The sequence below is a fragment of the Piliocolobus tephrosceles genome, chromosome 21 (assembly GCF_002776525.5).
Source record: "Piliocolobus tephrosceles isolate RC106 chromosome 21, ASM277652v3, whole genome shotgun sequence".
NCBI lineage: Eukaryota > Metazoa > Chordata > Mammalia > Primates > Cercopithecidae > Piliocolobus > Piliocolobus tephrosceles.
The window spans coordinates 42,703,965-42,727,407 of record NC_045454.1 but is presented as its reverse complement, the minus strand read 5'-3'; the positions used below and the strand labels follow the sequence as shown (position 1 = coordinate 42,727,407).

Sequence of the window (23,443 nt, the reverse complement as noted above, 5' to 3'; positions counted from 1 at the left end):
CTTTTAGAGATAAAAAATGTAGTATTTACAAATGAAATGATTTGAGGTCTCAGATTTGCTTCAAAATATCCGGTGAGGCTGGCTGGGTGTGGTGGCTGACACCTATAATCCCATAATTTGGGGAGGCCAAGGTAGGTGGCTTACTTGAGCCCAAGAATTGGAGACCAGCCTAGGCAACATGGCGAAACCAACTCTTCTTTACAAAAATTAGCCAGACATGGCGGCTTGCACCTGTAGCCCCAGCTACTTGAGAGGCTGAGGCAGGAGGATTGCTTGGGCCTGGGAAGTTGAGGCTGTAGTGAGCTGTGATCACACCACTGCACTCTAGCCTGGGTGACAGAGTGAGAGACTGTCTCAAAAAACAAACAAACAAACAAACAAACAAACCATTGAATAATAATTGATTCAGGCAAGAATGAATCTTGAAAGAGTGAAAGTCTGATGAATAACAGGATATTTATAGAATCTCAAAGTACCTCCCCACAAGAAACTTAATAATTAAAAATCGGAAAGCAGTAACTTTGTAGCAGAGACACCTGGCATATACCACTTAGCCAAGTGGTCAAAATTAACATCACCAGTAATGGGACCAATTGATGGCAGGCTGGGGTCTTCCTGCCAAAAAGGCACAACCTGAATCTAATCATAAGGAAACAGCAGACAAACCCAAGTTGAAAGACATTCTGCCTAATAACCGACCTACACTTTGTTAAAACGTCAAGGTCACAAAAGACAAAAAGGCTCAGAAATTGATCTCAGTGAAAGAAACTAAAAAGACAACTGGAAACAACAAGTGATCTGGGATTTTCTTTTGCTATAAAGGTCAGTGAGGTGACAATGGAGAAATCTAATTAGGTTTGCAGATTTCCTACTTTTAATCATTTGACTGAGGTTATGTTAGAGAATGCCTTGTTCTGGCCAGGTGCAGTGGCTCACGCCTGTAATCCCAGCACTTTGGGAGGCTGAGGCAGGCGGATCCCCTGAGGTCAGGAGTTCGAGATCACTCTAGCCAACATGGTGAAACCCTGTCTCTACTAGAAATACAAAATTGTGGCATGCGCCTATAATCCCAGCTACTTGGGAGGCTGAGTCAGGAGAATCACCTGAACGCAGGAGGTGGAGGTTGCAGTGAGCCAAGCCTGCACCATTACATTCCAACCTGGGCAACAAGAGTGAAACGCTGTCTAAAAAAAAAAAAATTGTTGAGATGGGCTGGGCGTGGTGGCTCATGCCTGTAATCCCAGCACTTTGGGAGGCCAAGACGGGCAAATCACAAAGTCAGGAGTTCAAGACCAGTCTGGCCAACATAGTGAAACCCTGTCTCTACTAAAAATACAAAAAAAAAAAAAAGTTAGCCGGGCCTGGTGGGCACCTGTAATCCCAGCTACTCGGGAGGCTGAGGCAGGAGAATCACTTGAATCCGGGAGGCAGAGGTTGCAGTGAGCTGAGATCTGCCATTGCACTCCAACCCAGGCGACAGTGTGAGACACCGTCTCAAAAAAAAAAAAAAAAAGGAAAGAAAAATTGTTGAGATAGTAATCAAAAATCAAAAGAGCTCAGTTGCTCAGAGGTTGCAGAAACTAGAAATATGAAACCCAGAATTATGCTGTCCAATATTATAGCTAATGATTTCTGTTAATTAAAATTCAATAATATGTAAAATTCAGTCCCTGCCTGCCTCACAGTAGTCCTATTTGTAATGCTCATGGCAGTGCTGCTCCGAATTATGGAGCCAAGAATGCTTCTTAGAATATGGTGCAAGGACCAAGCACAGTGACTCACACCTGTAATCCCAGCACTTTGGGAAGCCAAGGTGGGAGGATCGCTTGAGCCCAGGAGTTTGAGCCCAGCTTAGGGAACATGGCAAAAGCCAACGTCTACAAATAAAAAATTTAAAAAGTAGCCAAGCTTGGTGGCAAGTGCCTACAGTCCCAGCTTCTCAGGAGGCTGAGGCAGGAGAATCACTTGAGCCTGGGACGTTGAGGCTGCAGTGAGCCGAGATGGCACCACTGCACTCCAGCCTGGGTGACAGAGTAAGACCCTGTCTCCAAAACAACAATAAAACAGAATATAGTGCAACGCCTACTTTTTATTTTTATTTTTTTATTTTTTGAGATGGAGTTTCACTCTTGTTGCCCAGGCTGGAGTGCAATGGCGGGATCTCAGCTCACCGCAACCTTTTATGTATTTTGTATTTTTTGTGTGTGTATTTTGTATTTTATATTTTGTACTTTTGTATTTTTAGTAGAGACAGGGTTTCTCCACGTCGGTCAGGCTGGTCTTGAACTCCCGACCTCAGGTGATCCACCCGCCATGGCTTCTTAGAGTGCTGGGATTACAGGCATGAGCCACTGTGCCCAGCCAAGGACTACATATTTTTAAATTACCAGGGGTTCCTGGTAAAAAAAAAACCCACACATTTCTAGGTTCATTCCAGACCTGTTTTGTCAGAATCTCTGACCACAGAGGTTGAGAATTTGCATTTAAGCAGGTTCTTCCAGGTCATTCCTTTGTTGGTCCCTATTGAGGAAAAAAGGAGGTGAAAGTCATCTTGTGTTTCCTGCTGGAAGGACCACTTTAATTTGGGCCCCAAGATTTGAGAGCTATCAACAAACAGAATCTTCAGATCCGGATATTGAGGAGGATCAGATATGACTATGGGCCAGGCGCGGTGGCTCATGCCTGTAATCCCAGCACTTTGGGAGGCTGAGGCGGGTGTATCATGAGGTCAGGAGTTCGAGACTAGCCTGGCCAACATGGTGAAACCCTGTCTCTACTAAAAATACAAAAAAAAAAAAAAAAAAAAATCCAGGCGTGGTTGTGGGCGCCTGTAATCCCAGCTACTTGAGAGGCTGAGACAAGGAGAATCTCTTGAACCTGGGAGGCGAAGGTTGCAGTGAGCCGAGATCAGGCTATTGCACTCCAGCCTGGGCAACAGTGCAAGACTCCATCTCACTGGGTGTGAGTGTGCACCCAGTGTACTGGGTGTGGTGGTGCACGCCTGTAATCCCAGCTACTCAGAAGGCTGATGTGGGAGAAGCGCTTGAACCTGGGAGGCAGAGGTTGCAGTGAGCCAAGACCGCGCCACTGTACTCCAGCCTGGGTGACAAGAGCGAAACTCTATCTCAAAAAAAAAAAAAAGCCGGGCGCGGTGGCTCAAGCCTGTAATCCCAGCACTTTGGGAGGCCGAGATGGGCAGATCACGAGGTCAGGAGATCGAGACCCATCCTGGCTAACATGGTGAAACCCCATCTCTACTAAAAAATACAAAAAACTAGCCGGGCGAGGTGGTGGGCGCATGTAGTCCCAGCTTCTCGGGAGGCTGAGGCAGGAGAATGGCGTGAACCCAGGAGGCGGAGCTTGCAGTGAGCCCAGATCGCGCCACTGCACTCCAGCCTGGGCGACAGAGCCAGACTCTGTCTCAAAAACAAACAAAAAGATATGATTGTGGTCTTCAGTGACTGCCTGGGTTCCAATCCTGGCCACTTGACTCCCATGCTACTTGACCTTGGGTGAATTACTTAACCTCTCTGTGCCTCGGTTTCTTTATCTGTCAAAAAGCCATTAATAGCACCTACTCTATAGGATTATTGTGAGGATTCCAGAAGTTTGCAGATGTCAAATGATTCTAACAGTGCCCAGCACACGAGCACACGTCAAACTTTATTTTTTGAGACAGGGTCTCACTCTGTTGCCCAGGCTGGAGTGCAGTGGCATGCCCATGGCTCACTGCAGCCTCAGTCGCCTGGGCTCAAAGAATCCTCCCACCTCCGCCTCCAGAGTGGCCAGGACTATAGACACATACCACCACACCAGGGTATATATGTATTTATTTACTTATTTTTACAGATGGAGTCTCACTATGTTGCCCAGACTCATTTCAAACTCCTGGCCCCAAGTGAGCTTCCTGCCTTGGCCCTCCAAAGGGCTGGGATTACAGGCATGAGTCACCATGTCTGGCCCTATTTTATTTCCTTCTCTTTTTTTCTTTTGAGACGGAGTCCGGTCCTGTCGCCCAGGCTGGAGTGCAGTGGCACAATCTCAGCTCACTGCAAGCTCCGCCTCCCAGGTTCACCCCATTCTCCTGCCTCAGCCTCCTGAGCAGCTGGGACTACAGGCGCCTGCCACCATGCCCAGCTAGTTTTTTGTATTTTTAGTAGAGATGGGGTTTCACACTGTTAGCCAGGACGGTCTCGATCTCCTGATCTCGTGATTCGCCCGTCTCGGCCTCCCAAAGTTCTGGGATTACAGGCATGAGCCACCACGCCCGCCTATTTCTTTTCCTTTTCTTTTTTTTTTTTGAGACGGAGTTTCACTTTTGTTGCCCAGGCTGGACTGGAGTGCAATGGTGTGATCTCGGCTCACTGCAACCTCCACCTCCCGGGTTCAAGCAATTCTCCTGCCTCAGCCTCCCAAGTAGCTGGGATTACAGGCGCCCACCACCACGCCTGGCTAATTTTGTATTTTTAGTAGAGATGGGGTTTCGCCATGCGGCCAGGCTGGTTTCAAACTCCTGACCTCAGGTGATCCACTCACCTCAGCATTCCAAAGTGCGGGGATTATGGGTGTGAGCTACAGCACCTGGCACTATTTTCTTTTCTTTTTGTTTCTTTGTTTTTTATTTGTTTGTTTTGTTTTCATTTGTTTTTGTGGTCTAAAATAAACTCTTTTAATTGCACATTTGTGTCTTGGGTTATCTGTGGGGTGAGAAACCTCCTCCTCACTTCCAATCCCAGCTATCCAGGTACAATCTGGTGTTGTGGTCCAGCTGTGGGCGAGGGGTAGAGGTGGGTGCAGGGCTGGCCCCCAAGTCTGCACCGACATCTTCAGGGCAGGGAGCTTAGACCATGGTTGTACTTGCACTGCTTTGGGGCCTCAGTGAAGCCCTCACACAGGGACAGGTCACTCTCAGTGGTCGGACAGTCCAGGAACTGCCTGATCTTGTAGGCGCAGGGCCCCATCTGCAGGGGCTGTGGGGCAGCACGGGTGGGGGTCTGGCTGGCCTGTAGGCTGCGGCTGCGCTGTGGCTTCCCCAAGGCCTGGTGGGGGTGGTGAGACCTGGGCAATATTAGTCAGAGACGGTGACAGCGGCAGCAGTTCTGTCCAGGGGACAAATGCCACCTCTTTTTTGGGGGAGGGGATGGAGTTTCGCTCCTGTTGCCCAGGCTGGAGTGCAAAGGCGTGATCTTGGCTCACTGCAACCTCCGACTCCTGGGTTCAAGCAATTCTCCAGGCTCAACCTCCAGGCTAGCTGTGATTACAGGCGCCCACCACCACACCCGGCTGTTTTTTTTTTTGAGACAGAGTCTCACTCTGTTGCCCAGGCTGGAGTGCAGTGGCACGATCTTGGCTCACTGCAACCTCCGCTCCCAGGTTCAAGCAATTCTCCTGCCTCAGCCTCCCAAGTAGCTGGGACTACAGGTGCACGCCACCATGCCCGGCTAATTTTTGTATTTTTAGTACAGACAGGGTTTCACCATGTTGGCCAGGCTGGTCTTGAACTCCTGACTTCATGATCCACTTGCCCTGGCCTCTCCAGGTGCTGGAATTATAGGCATAATCCCAAAATTAGGCACATGGCCTAATTTTGTATTTTTGGTAGACAGAGGGTTTCACCATGCTGGCCAGGCTGGTTTCAAACTCTTGACCTTGGCTGGGCACAGTGGCTCACGCCTGTAATCCCAGCACTTCGGGAGGCCAGGGCTAGTGGATCACTTGAGGCCGGGAGTTTGACACCAGCCTGACCAACATGGTGAAAACCCCGTCTCTACTACAAATACAAAAATTAGCCAGACTTGGTGGCACATGCCTGTAATGCCAGCTACTCGGGAGGCTGAGGCAGGAGAATCGCTTGAACTCAGGAGGTGGAGGTTGCGGTGAGTTGAGATCACATCATTGCACTCCAGCCTGGGTGACAGAACAAGAATCTGTCTCAGACAAACAAACAAACAAACAAACAAAAAACTCCTGACCTCAGGTGATCCGCCCACCTCAGCCTCCCAAAGTGCTGGGATTACAGGCATGAGCCACCAGGCCTGGCCCTGTGTATTTTATTTTAATTCTTTTTCTTTTCTTTTTGTTAGACTGGGTTTCACTTTTGTTGCCCAGGCTGGAGTGCAAAGGTGTGATCTCAGCTCACTGCAAACCCCAGCACCCAGGTTCAAGCAATTCTCCAGCCTCAGCCTCTGGAGTCGCTGGAATTACAGATGCCCACTACCACACCTGGCTAATTTTGTATTTTTAGTAGAGATGAGGTTTCACCATGCTGGCCAGGCTGGTTTCAAACTCCTGACCTCAGGTGATCTGCCCGCCTCAGCCTCCCAAAATGCTGGAATTACAGGCATGAGCCACCGTGTCTGGCCCTATTTTATTTTCTTCCTAGCACTTAACACTCACTGACATGACCATCATTTGCTTTTGCTTTATTTATTCAACAAGCATTTATTGAGAACCTACTGTGTGTAGGCATTCCAGGCAGAGGGAACAGCAGGTGCAAAGGCCCTGGGGTGGGAACAAGCTAAGTAATGTTTAAGATGTTAGAGATAGCCAGGCATGGTGACTCATGTGCCTGTAATCCCAGCACTTTGGAAGGCTGAGGTGGGTGGATCACTGAGCCCAGGAGTTTGAGACCAACCTGGGCAACATGGTGAAACCCTGTCTCTACAAACAATACAAAAAAGTAGGCCAGTGTGTTGGCACATACGTGTGGTTCCACCTATTTGGGAGATTGAGGTGGGAGGATGGCTTGAGCCCAGGAGGTCAAGGCTACAGTGAGCTGTGATTACGCCACTGCACTCCAGCCTGAGTGACAGAGCCAGACCCTGTATTAAAAAAAAAAAAAAAAGATGCTAGAGAGCTATAAATTGCCAGTCAAGGAGGTTCACACCTGTAATCTCAGCACTTTGGGAGGTTGAGGCGGGCGGATCTCTTAAGTCCAGGAGTTCAAGACCAGCCTGGGCAACACGGCAGAACCATGTCTCTACAAAACAAGAAAATTAGCAGGCTTATAATGCCAGCTACTAGGAAGGCTGAGGTGGAAGGATCATCTGAGCCCATGAGCCCATGAGGTTGAGGCTGCAGTGAGCTGTGATTGCACCGCTGCACTCAAGCCTGGGTAACAGAGTGAGACCTTGTCTCAAAAAAAAAAACAAAACGCGCTGGGCGCAGTGGCTCAAGCCTGTAATCCCAGCACTTTGGGAGGCCGAGATGGGCGGGTCACAAGGTTAGAAGATCGAGACCATCCTGACTAACACGGTGAAACCCCGTCTCTACTAAAAAAATACAAAAAACTAGCCGGGCATGGTGGCAGGTGCCTGTAGTCCCAGCTACTCGGGAGGCTGAGGCTGGCGCAAACCTGGGAGGCGGAGCTTGCAGTGAGCTGAGATCCGGCCACTGCACTCCAGCCTGGGCGACAGAGCGAGACTCTGTCTCAAAAAAAAAAAAAAAAAAAAGAAAAGAAAAGAAAAAAGAAAAACGCTGGAGATACATTAGTAAATAAGGCAGGTGCAGTCCTATATTCATGGTGCTTGTATTTTAATGGGGGTACACACAGATAAATTGATATATATTGGGTTGGTGCTAAAGTCATTGCAGTTTTTGCCATTAAAAGTCATTGCATAGGCCGGGTGCAGTGGCTCAAGCCTGTAATCCCAGCACTTTGAGAGGCCGAGGCGGCTGGATCACGAAGTCAGGAGATAGAGACCATCCTGGCTAACATGGTGAAACCCCGTCTCTGCTAAAAACTACAAAAAAATGAGCTGGACGTGCTGGCGGGCACCTGTAGTCCCAGCTACTCAGGAGGCTGAGGCAGGAGAATGGCATGAACCCAGGAGGCGGAATTTGCAGTGAGCCGAGATCGCGCCACTGCACTCCAGCCTGGACGACAGAGCCAGACTCCGTCTCAAAAAAAAAAAAAAAATCATTGCAGCTTTTGCCATTAAAAGAAATGGCCTTAATGGCAAAAATCGCCATGACTTTTGCACCAACTTAATCATATACTGCCAGGTGATAAGCAAGTGAGGAGGAAGAAGGTGGCTAGGGAGGGCCTCTCTGAGGAGGTGGCATTTAAGCAGAGTCCTGAAGGGGGAGATAGAGAACCCTGTGGGTACCTGGGGAAAATCTACTGGCTCCGGCCTGGCCTGTGCCTTTTTCCCCCACCCCACCCCCAATCCCATCTAGGGTTCAGGTTTCCAAACAGAGGTTGTTGTCTCAACTGCTAGAGAAGGGGAATTCCGATGGGGGTTGCAGGCCCTCAGCCTCTGCGGTCTGCCTTCTCTCTCACTGGCTGTCCTAGTCTTTGAGCTGGTGTTGCCATGTGGGGCTCCAGCTTGGGGGCCTAGGGTCCCCCATCTGTTCATGCCTGAAATCCCAGCACTTTGGGAGGCCAAGGTGGAGGCAGGAGGATCGCTTGCCCAGGATTTCCAGACCAGCCTGGGCAACGTAGGGAGACCCCCCTCTACAAAACAAAATAAATAAATAAAAATTCAAAAATTAGCCAGGCATGATGGTGCATGTCTGTGGTCCCAGCTACTTGGAGGCTGAAGTGAACCATGGTGACACCAACTGCACTACAGCCTAGGCAACAGAGCAAGACCTTGTCTCAAAAACAAAAACAAAAACTCTAGACCTGTCTTCAAAGGAGTCACTGAGCCGGCTGCCTGCAGACAAAAGAGGATGTCACCAGTGAGCCCACCGAGGGACCCACTCCAGGCTGCATCCTGTCTTGGCTTCTCCTGGTTCTTGATGAACTTCGTGACTCCTCCTTCCATGGCAAAGAGGGGGCTGAGTGGCCTCTCTCTCTCATTTTTTGTTCTGCTCTGTCGCCCAGGCTGGAGTGCAGTGCCGTGATCTCGGCTCACTGCAACCTCCACCTCCCCGGTTCAAGCAATTCTCTTGCCTCAGCCTCCCGAGTAGCTGGGACTACAGGCGCCCGCCACCACACCCAGCTAATTTTTGTATTTTTTGCAGATCCGGGATTTCACCATGTTGGCCAGGCTGGTCTCAAACTCCTGATCTCAAGTGATCCACCCACCTCAGCCACCCGAAGTGCTGGAATTATAGGAGTGAGCACTGCACTCAGCTGAGTGGCCTCTCTCTAGCCCAGTGGTGGATCCAGTGTGGTCTGGAGTCAGCCTGCTTGGGTTCAAACTCAGACAGGCGCTACCCCGACTAGTGCTGTGTGACTCTGAGCAGTTTGCTTGATCTCTCTGAACTCACACCTCCATAAGAGTTTATAGTAACTTCTACCTCTTGAGCAGTCAAGTCTTTATGCCTGGAAAGTGCTTGGTGGAGATCAGCCATTACTTTTGGGAACACCGAGTCTAAGGGTAGGTATCTGGGTTCTTTTTTTTTTTGAGGCGGAGTCTTGCTCTGTCACCCGGACTGGAGTGCAGTGGCTGGATCTCAGCTCACTGCAAGCTCCGCCTCCCGGGTTTACGCCATTCTCCTGCCTCAGCCTCCCGAGTAGCTGAGACTACAGGCGCCCGCCACCTCGCCCAGCTAGTTTTTGTGTTTTTAGTAGAGACGGGGTTTCACCGTGTTAGCCAGGATGGTCTGGATCTCCTGACCTCGTGATTCTCCCGTCTCGGCCTCCCAAAGTGCTGGGATTACAGGCTTGAGCCACCGCGCCGGCCTTATCTGGGTTCTTTGTACCCTCCTCAAACCATCTCTCCAGCTCCCCGGGAGACACATACAATTGGAAGGATGTAGGAGCCTCCCACCACCCACCAGGCTGTCTCTTTCAGGGAAAACAGGGAGATCCCAGGCCTAGTTAATCCCCGGGAGGGGCAGGAGAGTTGCCCCTGAGAAAGATCCCAGTTGACCTCTGTTTTCTCCTGGCTCAGGCCGGGTTAAGGGTGTCAGGGGCACAGAATGGAAAGGTTGGCAAAGGGTGAGTAACTCAGGCAGCAGCCCCCCTCCTGTTCCATCCAGCCCAGCCATGGGGCGCTCCTGGGGGAAAGTGCTTCCTGAAAAGACACACCAACCACCAGAAAGAGAAACTGAACCGTTTATTGGCCTAGGTCTGGGTTTCAGGCATTGCGGGGGCACGTCTGGGGAGCTCTATGAGAGGAAACAAGCCCCTGACTGGCTCCTTGCCCCCCAAAGACCTGCTCCCCGAGGCTTCGCATTCACAAGAAATTACTCTGAGGCATGAGGTTTCCTTCCCCAAGGTGAGCTGCACCCCAGCTCTCCAGTGGGGGGATGGGCCAGCAATTCCAAAGGGGTCTGGGCAGGCCCAGAGCTCCCCGATTTTGGCAGCTTCAACACAGACATGAGAAGACAGGACAGCATTCATTCTGGGGAAATACAATGGGGAGGGGGGGGTCACAGACATCACGCCTACGCGCGCGCACGCGCGCACACACACACACATAAATATACGTTTGTACCGTAACATCCCTTCCATTATCCACAGGTTTTTGTGAAATCCTTCTGGGGCAGGTTAGGGGAGAGTGTGCCCAGGAAATGTCCCTAGCCACTGCCACCCCCATGCTCCATTCAATATAACTTGAAAGAAGAAGGCCGGGCACAGTGGCTCATACCTGTAATCCCAGCACTTTGGGAGGCCGAGGCGGGCAGATCACTTGAGGTCAGGAGTTTGAAACCAGCCTGGCCAACATAGTGAAACCCCGTCTCTACTAAAAATACAAAAATTAGCCAGGCATGGTGGCAGGCGCCTGTAGTCCCAGCTACTCAGGAGGCTAAAGCAGGAGAAGTGCTTGAACCCAGGAGGTGGAGGTGGCAGCAAACGGAGATTGAACCACTGCCACTCCAGTCTGGGTGACAGAGTAGACTCTGTCTCAAAAACAAAACAAAACAAAAATCTTGAAACCATGTAAAAAAAAAATTTTTTTTTGAAAGAAGACACAGCAGGGTTCAGGCTCAAGGCTTCTCTCTGCCTTGCTCAGGAGACCTGGTACTTTAGCTGGGGCTGCAGGTGTGGACCCAAAAATAGCCTGGGAGTGGCTGTTTTTGAAAGGAGGGTGTCTGTGCAAACATCGCCCCCAGAATTTTCTCAAGTTGCGCCCTACCCCACATCAAGAGTCCCAAAGCCCTCCCCAGCCACCCACACTGGTTTTTCCCACTTTTGGTGATTCCTCTGTGCCCCAAATAGTGCAATTGACCAATGAGGTCTGAGAATGAGGAATGGACCTCAGTCGCCATCCCCTCCCCACCTCCAGCCGTGGTTTCCGGGCCTCAGAGAGAAGAGGAGGAGTCATCAAGTGGCAGCTGATAAAATTTGGGGAAGCTGTGGATTTGGGCTCTGGAGGGTCAGACAGGAGGCCTCTAGCTCCTCGGGACAGTGGTTCCGAAGTGGCACGAAGTTGCCCAGAGAAGGTGGCAGGAGGAATACATTTGAAAAGGAGAAATTGGTGCAGGACTGGAGGCCAGGGAAGAAAATGTAGAAATTCTTTGTACCGCTAGGTGCGGTGGCTCACACCTGTAATCCCACACTTGGGGAGGCCAAGGCGGGTGGATCATGAGGTCAGGAGTTCGAGACCAGCCTGGCCCACATGGTGAAACCCCGTCTCTACTAAAAATACAAAAAAAAAAATTAACCGGGCGTGGTGGTAGGCACCTGTAATCCCAGCTATTCAGGATGCTCAGGCAGGAGAATCACTTGAACCCCGGAGGTGGAGGTTGCGGTGAGCTGAGACTGCACCACTGCACTCTAGCCTGGGCAACAGAGCGAGACTTCACCTCAAAAAAAAAAAAAAAAAAAAAAAAACGGCCGGACACAATGGCTCACACCTGTAATCCCAGCACTTTGGGAGGCCGAGGCAGGTGGATCACGAGGTCAGGAGATCGAGACCATCCTGGCTAACACGGTGAAACCCCGTCTCTACCAAAAGTGCAAAAAATTAGCCAGGTGTGGTGGTGGGCACCTGTAGTCCCAGCTACTCGGGAGGCTGAGGCAGGAGAATGGCGTGAACCCAGGAGGCAGAGCTTGCAGTGAGCCGAGATCATGCCACTGTACTCCAGCCTGGGAAACAGTGCAAGGCTCTGTCTCAAAAAAAAAAAAAAAAAAAAAAAATTCTTTGTACCAGGTAGTAAAGCGCTCCTCCCCTGACCTCCCCTTAAATGCTGCCTGCCCTCACCCTGGCTCTTCACAGGTCCCCTACCCTGGACTCCCCAGGATCCAGTTCTAAAGGGGTCACACCAGCCACCAGACTGGCCCTTAGGACCCCACTGCAACACTGCTATGTGACTAGTCAGTGCCTTATCTGGCCTTTCCAGGTGTGAAATATTTGCAACATCACCCAGGTCTGTCGGGCGGGGGCATCTGGCTCGGCAGCCCCACGTCTCTGTCTGGGGTCACCCAGTGGCCTCTCCACAAACCCCTCTGCCTTGGCCTGGTTGTTGGTCCACCCCCACCTCAGACCACCGTGTTGCCCTCCAGAAATGTGGGCGACGTGGGCATGTGCGTGCCCCTCTCCAGGGAGCTGGAGCTGCGGAGTGGCAGGAGGTGGTGGCCTGGGGTCCCGTCCCGCCTCCGTCCTTGCACCCCCACCCCCGGCCGCCAGCACTGCAGCGGCCGAAGCACCTCCCGACGCAAGTCCCGGCTGCGCCACGTGTAGATGACGGGGTTGAGCAGCGAATTCAGGGTGGCGAAGGCGAAAAAGTAGTGGGCTTTGTAGAGGATCGGGCAGGAGTGGACGGGACAGGCATAGTCCAGAAGGAGGATGCTGAAGGCGGGCAGCCAGCAGACGATAAAGACACCTAGCACGATGGTGACCGTCTTGAGCAGGGCTAGGGTCTGCGGGCCAGCCACGTCAGCGTGGCTTGAGCGGACCACGCAGTAGATGCGTATGTACAGCACCACGATGGCCAACAGGATGACGGAGAAGACGGTCACCACGCACAGCACATAATGCTTCGCATAGAGAGGCAGGACAGTGGAGCAGGCCTCAAGATGGCCCAGGCAGTTCCAGCCAAGGATGGGCAGGCCACCGAGGACCAGAGAGATGAGCCACGAGGCCCCGATGAGCAGGAGCATGCGGCAGCTCTTGTCGCTGCCGTACAGCTTGACCTTGGCAATGGCCACATGGCGCTCGATGGCGATGGCCAGGAGGCTGAAGACCGAGGCGGAGAGCGTGATGAAGGCAGAGCCCTCCCGGGCAAACCACTGCACAGGCGTCAGCCTCAGCGTGACAGAGCCGGAGAGCAAGGTATTGGCTACGAAGGCCACGCCTGCCAGCAGATCGGAGGCAGCCAGGTTACCCAGAAACAGGTACATTGCCGAGTGGAACTTGCTGTTTCGAGCCACCGCAATGAGTACCAGAAGGTTTTCCACCACGATGGCGCAACAGAGAATGACGATGAAGGCCGAGGCCACCTGGCGGGAGGTCGTCTCCTGCGTTTCCAGCGTCTCTTTGGTATAATTATAGTGTTCCTGGACCTTGTTGGGGTTCAGGTACTCCGAGTACAAGCTGCCCATGGTGGGGCTCAGAGGCCTGCTGGGGCCATGGGGCTGTCAGAACTGCAGAGAAGACAGACAGACAGACAATAGGTCAGAGCTATGGCTGCTACCTGGGCTCTGGCCTCGGATGGGCTGAGATTCAATTTCTTGCTCTGTTACTCTTCGAGGAGGGGCCACATGAATTCAGAATCATCGTCATCCCCGTTTACAGATAGGAAACCCAGAGAGGTTAATTCACTTTCCTAAAGTCTCAAATTTAACCAGCGGCAGGGCCAGAGAGACTGGCTCTGCGGCCTCTTATAAGCCCTAGGCTACACTCTTTCTTATTTATTTTATTTATCTATATTTTAAAGACAAGGTCTTGCTCTGTCATTCAGGCTGGAGTGCAGTGGAGTAATCATAGCTCCCAGCAGCCTTGAACTCCTGGGCTCAAGTGATCTTCCCACCTCAGCCTCCCACCTCAGCTTCAGCTACAAGCACGTGCCACCATGCCTGGCTAATTTTTTTTTTTTTTTTGAGACAGAGTCTCGCTCTGTTGCCCAGGCTGGAGTGCTGTGGCACACTTGGCTCACTGCAACCTCCTCCTCCTGGGTTCAAGTGATTCTCCTGCCTCAGCTTCCCGAGTAGCTGGGATTACAGGCACCTACCACCACACCCAGCTAATTTTTTTTATTTTTATTTTTAATAGAAACGGGTTTCACCATGTTGGTCTCGAATTTTTGACCTCATGATCCGCCTGCCTCGGCCTCTCAAAGTGCTGGGATTACCAGTGTGAGCCACTGGGCCCGGCTGCCTGGCTAATTTTTTTTTTTTTTTTTTTTTAGAGATTGGGTCTCACTGTGTTGTCCAGGCTGGTCCTGAACTCCTGGCCTCAAGCAATTCTCCTTGGCCTCTCAAAGCAATGAGATTACAGGCATGAACCATGACATCTTGCCTATTTTAATTTTCATTATTATTTTCTAGAGATGGGGTCTTGCTCTGCCACCCAGGCTGGAGTGCAGTGGCATGATCATAGCTCATAGTCGTCTCAACTCCTGGGCTCTAGTGATCCTCCTACTTCAGCCTCCTGAGTAGCTACACGCTTTCAAAGGGACAGAAGCTCCCCCAAATAGCATGAAAAATAGAATGTGGACTTCCAGAAACCTTGTCCACCTGCCCAGAGAGCAAGCCCTGGAGGTTTTGTCTCTTTTCTGGAACACACAGGCGCCTGCGGCCTCATGCTGACCTGGGTCAGGGAGAATCTTACCACTGAGAGCTCCATGCCCTGCTCATTCATTACCACGCACTAACGCTGGATTTCAGGCTGGGTCTAAGTCTTGAGGCCACGGGTGTTCCCAAGATAAGGTCTTGGGGAGACACCAGGGCGGCCCTGAGGTTCAAACATCCCAGAGGTCACACCATCTTCAAGGACACAGACCTTGGAGGCAATCCAGAGTTTGCTCCCATTCCACCTCTGAAACACTGGGCAAGTTCCTAGACGCTGTCTCAGCCTGAACCTCCTTATCTGTGCAATGGAGAGAAGAAAGCCCACTTCATGGGGGTGATGGGAAAATCCTTTTAAATGACGCATGAGGCACGTTTAGCTCATAGTAAGCACTCAACAAATATCGCGGAATGTTATTAGCTCCCCTCTTTCCTCCAATCCTTTGGGAAGGGAAGGGATATAAGCCAACCAGAGGAGATCGCCAACAGCCTGTTCTCATCAGCACCATCTAGCTCTGCCCTGGGACAGAAGGTCCTGCGGGGATGGGCAGGGCGCTGGCACCCCCTCCCCAGCCAGGATGAAATCCAGATGTGAGGCCCCTGGAACAAACAGGGTGGAGTCCTCACTCTGCAGTCACATCCGGTGTGAGGAAGGCGGGATGTGGGGGGAGTCAGGATGGGAGAGACCCCATCTGGGAGGTCCTGGCTGGGAGGATGGGGCAGCTTTGCTGAAGTCATGTGAGTCGTGGAGGGGTGTGCAGCCCCGCCTGAAGGGGGTAAGGCATTTGTTCCATGAAAGCCTGAGTCACCCCCCCACCCCCTCCCATCCCTCCACCCCAACCCCTCCCATCCCCCCCACCGCCACCCACCAAGGAAAACTGAGCCGTGGGGGGAGGGGGCGGGGAGAGGCACTCTTGGCCAGAGAGGATGAGAGGCAGACACCATGGCCTTCCCCCAGCTTGGGGGTAGGGTTAGGGGGGTGTCAGAGGAGCCAGTGCAGTGTACGCCTTTCATGAAAGGAGAGGAAGTTCCAGCCCGTAGCCAAACGGGAGGAAGCGGGGAGAGTAAGGGGAGTCCTCCCCAGGTCCCTAGAAACACGTCTGGCAAAGACTGTGTGCACCGTTCCAGAAAAGTCTGGTTAGGCCAGTTCTCCTGAGCCCAGGAGTGATGGAGGCTTCCGGAGTCACCCAGCCATCTCAGTCCCTGGCCACCCCCTCCAAGGGGCATCCTGACCCCTGGCTGGACAGAGGCAGCTGCTCCCCCAGGGCGGAGGGACATCCGTCCTAGTTTGGGAACAGACAAGGGCTTGTGCACGTCCCCGGGGACTGCTGCCCCTCCCAGATAGCCACACAGAGGCCCCTTGTTCCTTTGCTGGACGGAGCCCCAGGCATCTTGATGCCCTCTGCACGCTGCAGAGGCAGGCTTGGGCCCAGGCAGGCTTGGGCCCAGGCTGCGGCGGGATCACACACAGCTGACGGGCCAGCAACAGTCCACGCCCTGATTGGCTCATTTTCAATCCAAGGGCACTGAGCGATTTGCCTATTGGCCCGCGCTTTCCATCTTCAGCCTCTGATTGGTCCAGTTGGGGGCGCGCTATGGCCAGCTCTACTGATGGGATCCTTTACAGGCGACGGGAGCTCGGGCTTTCCAAGGATAGAGTTAATGCTATGTGGACGTCCCTAGAGGGAGTTTGAACCGCAGCCTGACCGCTGGGTCACCCCGACCAGACGCCCCCAGGCTGCCCTGGCCTGCTGGGCCCCTCCTGGAGTTCATAAGTGAGAATCAAGGTCCCTTTCCAGGCCTGGGAAGAACACTGTGCAGTGCAGCCGCCCCCTCTGCTGCTCACCAAGAGATTTACTGTGGCTTCCTGGAGAAATAAGAAATATATTCAGGCCGGGCGTCGTGGCTCATTCCTGTAATCCCAGCACTCTGGGAAGCCAAGGCAGGCCCATCACCTGAGATCATGAGTTCGAGACCAGCCTGGCCAACATGGTGAAACTCCCCACTCTATTCAAAACACACAAAAAATAAATTAGCCGGGCGTGGTGGTGCGCGCCTATAATCCCAGCTACTCGGGAGACTGAAGCAGGAAAATCACCTGAACCTGGGAGGCAGAGGTTGCAGTTAGCCGAGATCACAGCCATTGCACTCCAGCCTGGGTGACAGAGCGAGACTCTGTCTCAAAACAAAACGAAATGAAATGTGTTCAGCCCTTGCATTCCAGGGACTGACCTGTTTTACAGTCTTTCTTCTTCCCTGAGAGGAAGACTGGGGGCGCTGCACTCTCACCTTCTGCAGCCCGGGGAGGTTAAGGCGTTCACAGAGGGAGAGGCAGCTCTCCTAGAGAAGGGGAAACTGAGGCCCACATTCTATCCAAGCCTCATCTTAACCACTAGGACTTTACTGAGGCGAGCACTTAGGTGGTTGACACCTCCCAGAAAGAGGAAGCAGGGCACTGAGGTTGGAGCTGGCGGAAGAGTCACCCCCTAGGTGGATTGTGGCCTAGCCTGTGTCCCCTCCCTGTGTTAGGTTACCAGGTTTTGAGGACACAGAGCCTGTCTCCTAGTCACCTTCACCAAGTCCTTCCTGACTCCCTCTCAGAAGCTCAGAAAGAGGCCACTGGGCTCACATAAAATGTCCAGGCCTGAAATGGAACAGGAGGGACAAGTGATGGGGTTTGGAAGAAAGGGAAGAGAGATAGACACAGACGACTGTTTGGCTGGAGATTAAGAGAGGGGAAGGATGGGGGAAGCCTCAGTGGCTTCTAAGCTCCTCTCCACCCACTCCCAGTTCCAGAGAGGCAAGCCCTGTGGTTACAGTTCCCCCTGGTCACCCATGGAGCCCATGGTAGCCACCCTACTTTTTGGTTTCCCTGTGGTTGTCAGGACCCTCTACCCTGCCATTCTCTACCAAGCAGCCAGGGGGAGCTTTTAAACTCATAACTCCGTGTCACTCCCCAACTCCAAATCCTCCCATGGCTCCCTATAGCCCAAGTAGCATGGCCCCTGCCCACAAACCTCCTCCCACTCTCCCCCAGGGCCATTCCACTCCAACCACACTAAGCCTCCTCCATGCTACCCCCACCCCTACCTGCAAGCCTTTGCCCCTGCTGTTCTGTTTGGGGCACACTTTCCCTCAATTCTTTTTGAGACAGACACTCAGTCTGTTGCCCAGGCTGGAGTGCAGTGGTGTGATTTCAGCTCACCGCAACTTCTGCCTCCTGAGTTCAAGCGATCCTTCTGCCTCAGCCTCCTGAGTAGCTGGGGTTATAGGCACCCACCACCACACCCAGCTAACTTTTGTATTTTTAGTAGAGATGGGGTTTCACCATGTTGGCCAGGCTGGTCTGGAACTTCTGACTTCAGGTGATTCACCTGCCAAAGCCTCCGAAACTGCTGGGATTACAGGCGTGAGCCACCGCGTCTGGCCTTTCCCCAAATCTTCGAATGACTGTCTCCCCATCTTTCGGGTTTCTATTAAAGGTCACTTCCTCAGAGGGGACTCCCCTGACCTCCAGTTTACAATAGCAGCTGTCTCCAAGCCTTTTCTAATCACAGAATCTTATTTTATTATCTGCGCAGCGCTTGCCACTAGCCACTATGGAAACTATCATGATATTCCTCCTTTTCTGTCTGGCTTCCACCTAGACAGTCAATGGGTAAGGCCAGGGAGCAAGTCAGCTATCAGCCCCTACAGGGATGCCTGGCACAAAGAAAACACTCAGAAAACGTGTGGAATGGGCAAATGAATGAATGAATGAATGAACCAACGAACAAAGGAGACCCTAGTGGGTTCCCAAGGGTGGAACCTCCTAAGTTCAGCCCAGACCCAAACAACAACGAAGGAGCCTGGAGACACCTCTGGTCCCCGGGCAGCGCCCCCACCGCCCACCATCAACCAGGCAAAGCCCAGCGTGTCTCCATGGAGATGGCAGCAGGACCCGCCCCCGCGCTGACCCGCACTCTCGGCTTCCTTATCTGGCCTAGGAATGCGCAGTATCCACACTCGCTTGCGCTGGAGCCACGCCTCCTCTCCCCCACTACAGCTACGAGACCACCCCAACGTCTCCAAACGGGACTGGAAGGACTCCTCTCCGTCCCGCCAGGGGTCCCGCCTCGAGATTCTGGGAAGACTGGGGGTGGGGGACCAGATCGTAGCAGCAGCTGCACCGCGAGTTCCGCGCCTGCCCGAGTCGCCCCACGCGGGGGACCGTGGGCTCAGCGCGTGGCGCCCGGAGCATCTGACAAGGACAGAGACAGAGGGGGTGGAAATCCCCGGGTGAGTCAACCCGTGCCGGAGAAGGGGGCGAGTTCCGATGCTCCGCCCGACCAGGGACCACGCGGGGTCCGCGCCACGCGCGCCTTCACCCACGACCCATCCCTGAGCCGGAGTTGAAAGAGGAGGCGCTTGAGCCACGCAGTCACTTTTTCTTTCCTTCCAAAACAAAGCCACGCCCCCGCGGGGGAACCGGAGGAGGCAAACAACTTGGGGAAACCGAGGCAGAAAGCCCGACGTGCGATCGCCCTCCCCATGGGTGCCGCCCCTTGGCTTGGAGGCTCCACGGCGCGCACATCCTTTTGCCCTAGCTCAGCAGGAGTCAGCCAGGAGGGGTGCTGCACCCCTCCCCCAAACACACTCCCCAAGACCCTGGTTCCCTGGCACAGCGTCCTGCCTCCCAAAGACTCCAGTCGAAAGCGCTCGGATTCCGCCTTCTCCCCGGCGCCAACTTCCTGCCGCTGAGAAAGGCGGGGAGCACAGTCTGGGGGTTTGCGGCCGAGGCAGTGGGGGCTGCCCGGACTCTTGGAGAGGGCGCACGGTGACCACCCGCTTCGTGCAGCAGGAACCCAGGCGGCGCGTGCGCGCCCCAGCCCCCCGATCTGGGCCCCCTAGCTCGGATCCCGAGACCTCAGGGGACCAGGGCCCGCCCTTTCTGTTTCCTAGTCTTCACGCGCGCTCACCTGGCTAGGCCGGCCCGGCTCCCGGCCCTGGCCGGAGGGGCCTTGGCGTCTGCGTCCCCAGGGCGGCCGCGGCTGGGGCTGGGGTTGCCCGCCGGGCTCGGCTCTGTCCCGGGGCTGGGACGAGGGACAGTGGGGGGGCGGGGTGAGCCGCCGCCGCCTCTGCCCCCCGCTCGCCCCGCCCTCCTCTCCTCCCCTTTCCGGCGGCGGCTGCAATGAATTCCAGATGTGACCTGCCGGCTGGCCGGGACGCATGCTGGGGCCGACAGGAGCTGCACGGAGGGCCCCTTTGTCCGCCCCCCCACCTCTCGCTTTGCCCCTCCCAGCCCCCACCCGTGAGAACCGGCTGGCGGGAAACGTCACGCAGCCTAGTGACGTCACAGTACTCTCGGCCAGGTGGCCTCAACCTGAAACAGCTGTCTTCAACTCCAGGTTACCTCTGGGCTCACCCCTTGGGACCCTGGACTTAGAAGAAAACACGAGGTCACCTTTATTTACTCAACAAAGAGCCTTGGAAGTACCTACTAGTTGTCAACGCTGCAAATAGGCATTAAATGCCTACTGTATGTCCACCCAACAAATAATGAAATTCCTACTAAGTCCGATGTCTTGTCCCAAAGACAAAATTGGTCTCTCCCTTTTTTTTTTTTTTCTTTTTTGAGACAGGGTCTCGCTCTGTCACCCAGGCCATAGTGCAGTGGCTCATTCATAGCTCACAGGAGCCTCAACCTCCTGCCTCAGCCTCCAGAGTAGCTGGGTCTACAGGTACGCCATCACACCTGGCTAATTTTTTGCAGTTTTTTGTAGAGGTGGGGGTCTCGCTATGTTGCCCAGGTTGGTCTTGAACTGTTGCGTTCAAGCAATCCTCCTGCCTCGGCCTCCCAAAGTGCTGGAATGACAGGTGTGAGCCACTGAGCCCGGCCAGTCTCTCCCTTGATAGGACTCCAGAATTCAGGTGCTGCCCTCTCTCCCCTGGGGGACTGGGGCACTCCACAGTCTTTCCTGCTTCTGTAGATCACTGTCCCCTCTGGCAGGGGGCACCAGCAAGGCCCAGTTTGTGCCTGCCTTCCGGCATCCGGCCCAGTCTTCTATCCAGTTTTCCAATTTTCACTCATTCCTGGGCGTTTCTGTGTGCCTGCCTGTAGAAATGATGCACACTACACCTTCATCAAATGATGTTTGTGTACGTGTGTGTGTGTGTAACCAGCAGTTTGACAACAGGAAAGGAGAGCCCCTCATTCCCTCAACAAATTTTTTTGAGACAGAGTCTCCCTTTGTCTCCCAGGCTGGAGTGCAGTGATGCCATCTCAGCTCACTGCAGCCTCTGCCTCCCAGGTTGAAGCTATTGCTGTGCCTCAGCCTCTCGAGTAGCTGGAAATACAGGCGCATGCCACCACGCCCAGCTGATTTTTTGTATTTTTAGTAAAGACAGGGTTTTACCACATTGACCAGGCTGGTCTCAAACTCTTGACTTCAAGTGATCCGCCTGCCTCGACGTCCCCAAGTGCTGGGATTACAGGTGTAAACCACAGCACCCAGCAACAAATATTTTTTATGCACCTACTGGGCACAGCAGTGAACAAAAAAAAAAGGAAAAACTCATCCAATGGATTTTTTTTTTTTTTTTTTTTTTTTGAGACAGAGTCTAGCTCTGTCACCAGGCTGGAGTGCAGTGGCACAATCTCAGCTCACTGAAACCTCTGCCTTCTGGGTTCAAGAGATTCTCCTGCCTCAGCCTCTTGAGTAGCTAGCTGGGATTATAGGCATGTGCCACCATGCCCAGCTAATTTTTGTATTTTTCTTTTTTTTTTTTTTTTGAGACGGAGTCTTGCTCTGTCGCCCAGGCTGGAGTGCAGTGGCCGGATCTCAGCTCACTGCAAGCTCCCCCTCCCGGGTTCACGCCATTCTCCTGCCTCAGCCTCCCGAGTAACTGGGACTACAGGCGCCCGCCACCTCGCCCAGCTAGTTTTTTTGTATTTTTTTAGTAGAGACGGGGTTTCACCGGGTTAGCCAGGATGGTCTCGATCTCCTGACCTCGTGATCCACCGGTCTTGGTCTCCCAAAGTGCCGGAATTACAGGCTTGAGCCACCGCGCCCGGCCAATTTTTGTATTTTTAGTAGAGATAGAGGTTCACCATGTTGGCCAGGATGGTCTCAATCTCCGGAACTTGTGATCTGCCCACCTCAGCCTCCCAAAGTGCTGGGATTACAGGCATGAGCAACCGTGCCCAGCCAACCCAATGGATCTTACGTTCAGGTGGGAGATTTGGCTTTTTATGAGGGTACCATTTGTGAAAATGTACACATTATATGTTATAAACATAATCTGGCCAGGCACGGTGGCTCACGACTGTAATGCCAACACTTTGGGAAGCCAAGATGGGTGAATTGCTTGAGCCCAGGAGTTCTAGATCAGCCTGGGCAACATGGTGAAACCCCATCTCTACAAAAAATACAAAAATTGACTGGGCCTGGTGACTCATGCCTGTAATCCCAGCACTCTGGGACTCCAAGGTGGGTGGATCACTTGAGGTCAGAAGTTCGAGACCAGTCTGGCCAATATGGCAAAACCCCTTCTCTACTAAAAATACAAAAAATTAGCCAGGCATGGTGGCGGGCACCTGTAATCCCAGCTACTCAGGAGGCTGAGGCAGGAAAATTGCTTGAACCCGGGAGGCAGAGGTTGCAGTGAGCCAAGATGGTGCCATTGGACTTCAGCTTGGGCAACAGAGCAAGACTCCGTCTCAAAAAATAAAATAAAATAAAAATAAAGAGGCTGGGTGCGATGGCTCATACCTGTAATCCCAGCACTTTGGGAGGCAAAGGCAGGTGGATCACCTGAGGTCAACAGTTCGAGACCAGGCTGGCCAACATGGCAAACCCCATCTCTAATAAAAGTACAAAAATTAGCCAGGAATGGTAGTGTGTGCCTGGAGTCCCAGCTACTCGGGAGACTAAGGCAGGAGAATTGCTTGAACCCTGGAGGTAGAGGTGGTAGTGCGCCGAGATCATGCTATTGCACTCCAGCCTGGGTGACAGAGCAATACTCCATTTTAAATAAATAAATAAAACTAAATAAATAAATGGAGTAGTCTTGTGTGTATTGACGGGAAATGGTCTTCCACATATTAAGTTGAAAAAGTACAGTGTAGACCAGTATGCATTGCATTTCTGGGTGTATTTATAAGAACTATATAAATACACACACATTTGCCTGTGACACACACTCTGTCTCTGGCAGAAGGCACCAGACTCTAGTCACAACAGTTACTCTTAGGGAGAGGAACTGTGGGTAGGGAAATGAGGTAAGAAGAAACAGCTTTTCATGATATACCCTGGAGGGCTGTTTTTTGTTTGTTTGTTTGTTTTTGAGATGAGGTATCTCCATTTTGGCCAGGCTGGTCTTGAACTCCTGATCTCAAGTGATCCGCCTGCCTCAGACTCCCAAAGTGCTGGGATTACAGGCCTAAGCCACTGCGCCCAGCCGGCTGTTTGAAATCTTTAGCTTCTAATAGCAATTCAAAAAAATGTACAAAGAGGTCGAGGCAAGGGAATCACCTGAGTTCAGCAGTTCAAGACCAGGCTGACCAATATGGTGAAACCCCATCTCTATTAAAAATACAAAAATTATTGGGAGGCCAAGGCAGGCGGATCACGAGGTCAGGAGTTCAAGACCAGCCTGGCCAACATGGTGAAACCCAGTCTGTATTAAAAATACAAAAATTGGCCGGGCGCGGTGGCTCAAGCCTGTAATCCCAGCACTTTGGGAGGCCGAGATGGGTGGATCACGAGGTCAGGAGATCGAGACCATCCTGGCTAACATGGTGAAACCCCATCTCTACTAAAAAAATACAAAAAAACTAGC

The 23,443-nt window shown here is 52.7% G+C and overlaps 1 protein-coding gene across 1 annotated transcript; it reads right to left on the bottom strand.

Moving 5' to 3' along the window:
• Positions 1 to 9,992: 9,992 nt before the first annotated feature.
• Positions 9,993 to 19,721, bottom strand: S1PR2 (sphingosine-1-phosphate receptor 2). Its single transcript, XM_023194248.2, has 2 exons — positions 19,582 to 19,721; positions 9,993 to 13,480 (listed from the first exon to the last, which is right to left on the bottom strand). The coding sequence occupies exon 2, from the start codon at positions 13,436 to 13,438 to the stop codon at positions 12,377 to 12,379; it is 1,062 nt and encodes a 353-aa protein (XP_023050016.1). The 5' UTR covers positions 13,439 to 13,480; positions 19,582 to 19,721; the 3' UTR covers positions 9,993 to 12,376.
• Between the last annotated feature and the right edge of the window lie 3,722 nt (positions 19,722 to 23,443).

Excerpts from the sequence above, each read along its gene's own strand:
- S1PR2 (XM_023194248.2), bottom strand. The coding sequence starts at position 13,438 with ATGGGCAGCTTGTACTCGGAGTACCTGAACCCCAACAAGGTCCAGGAA.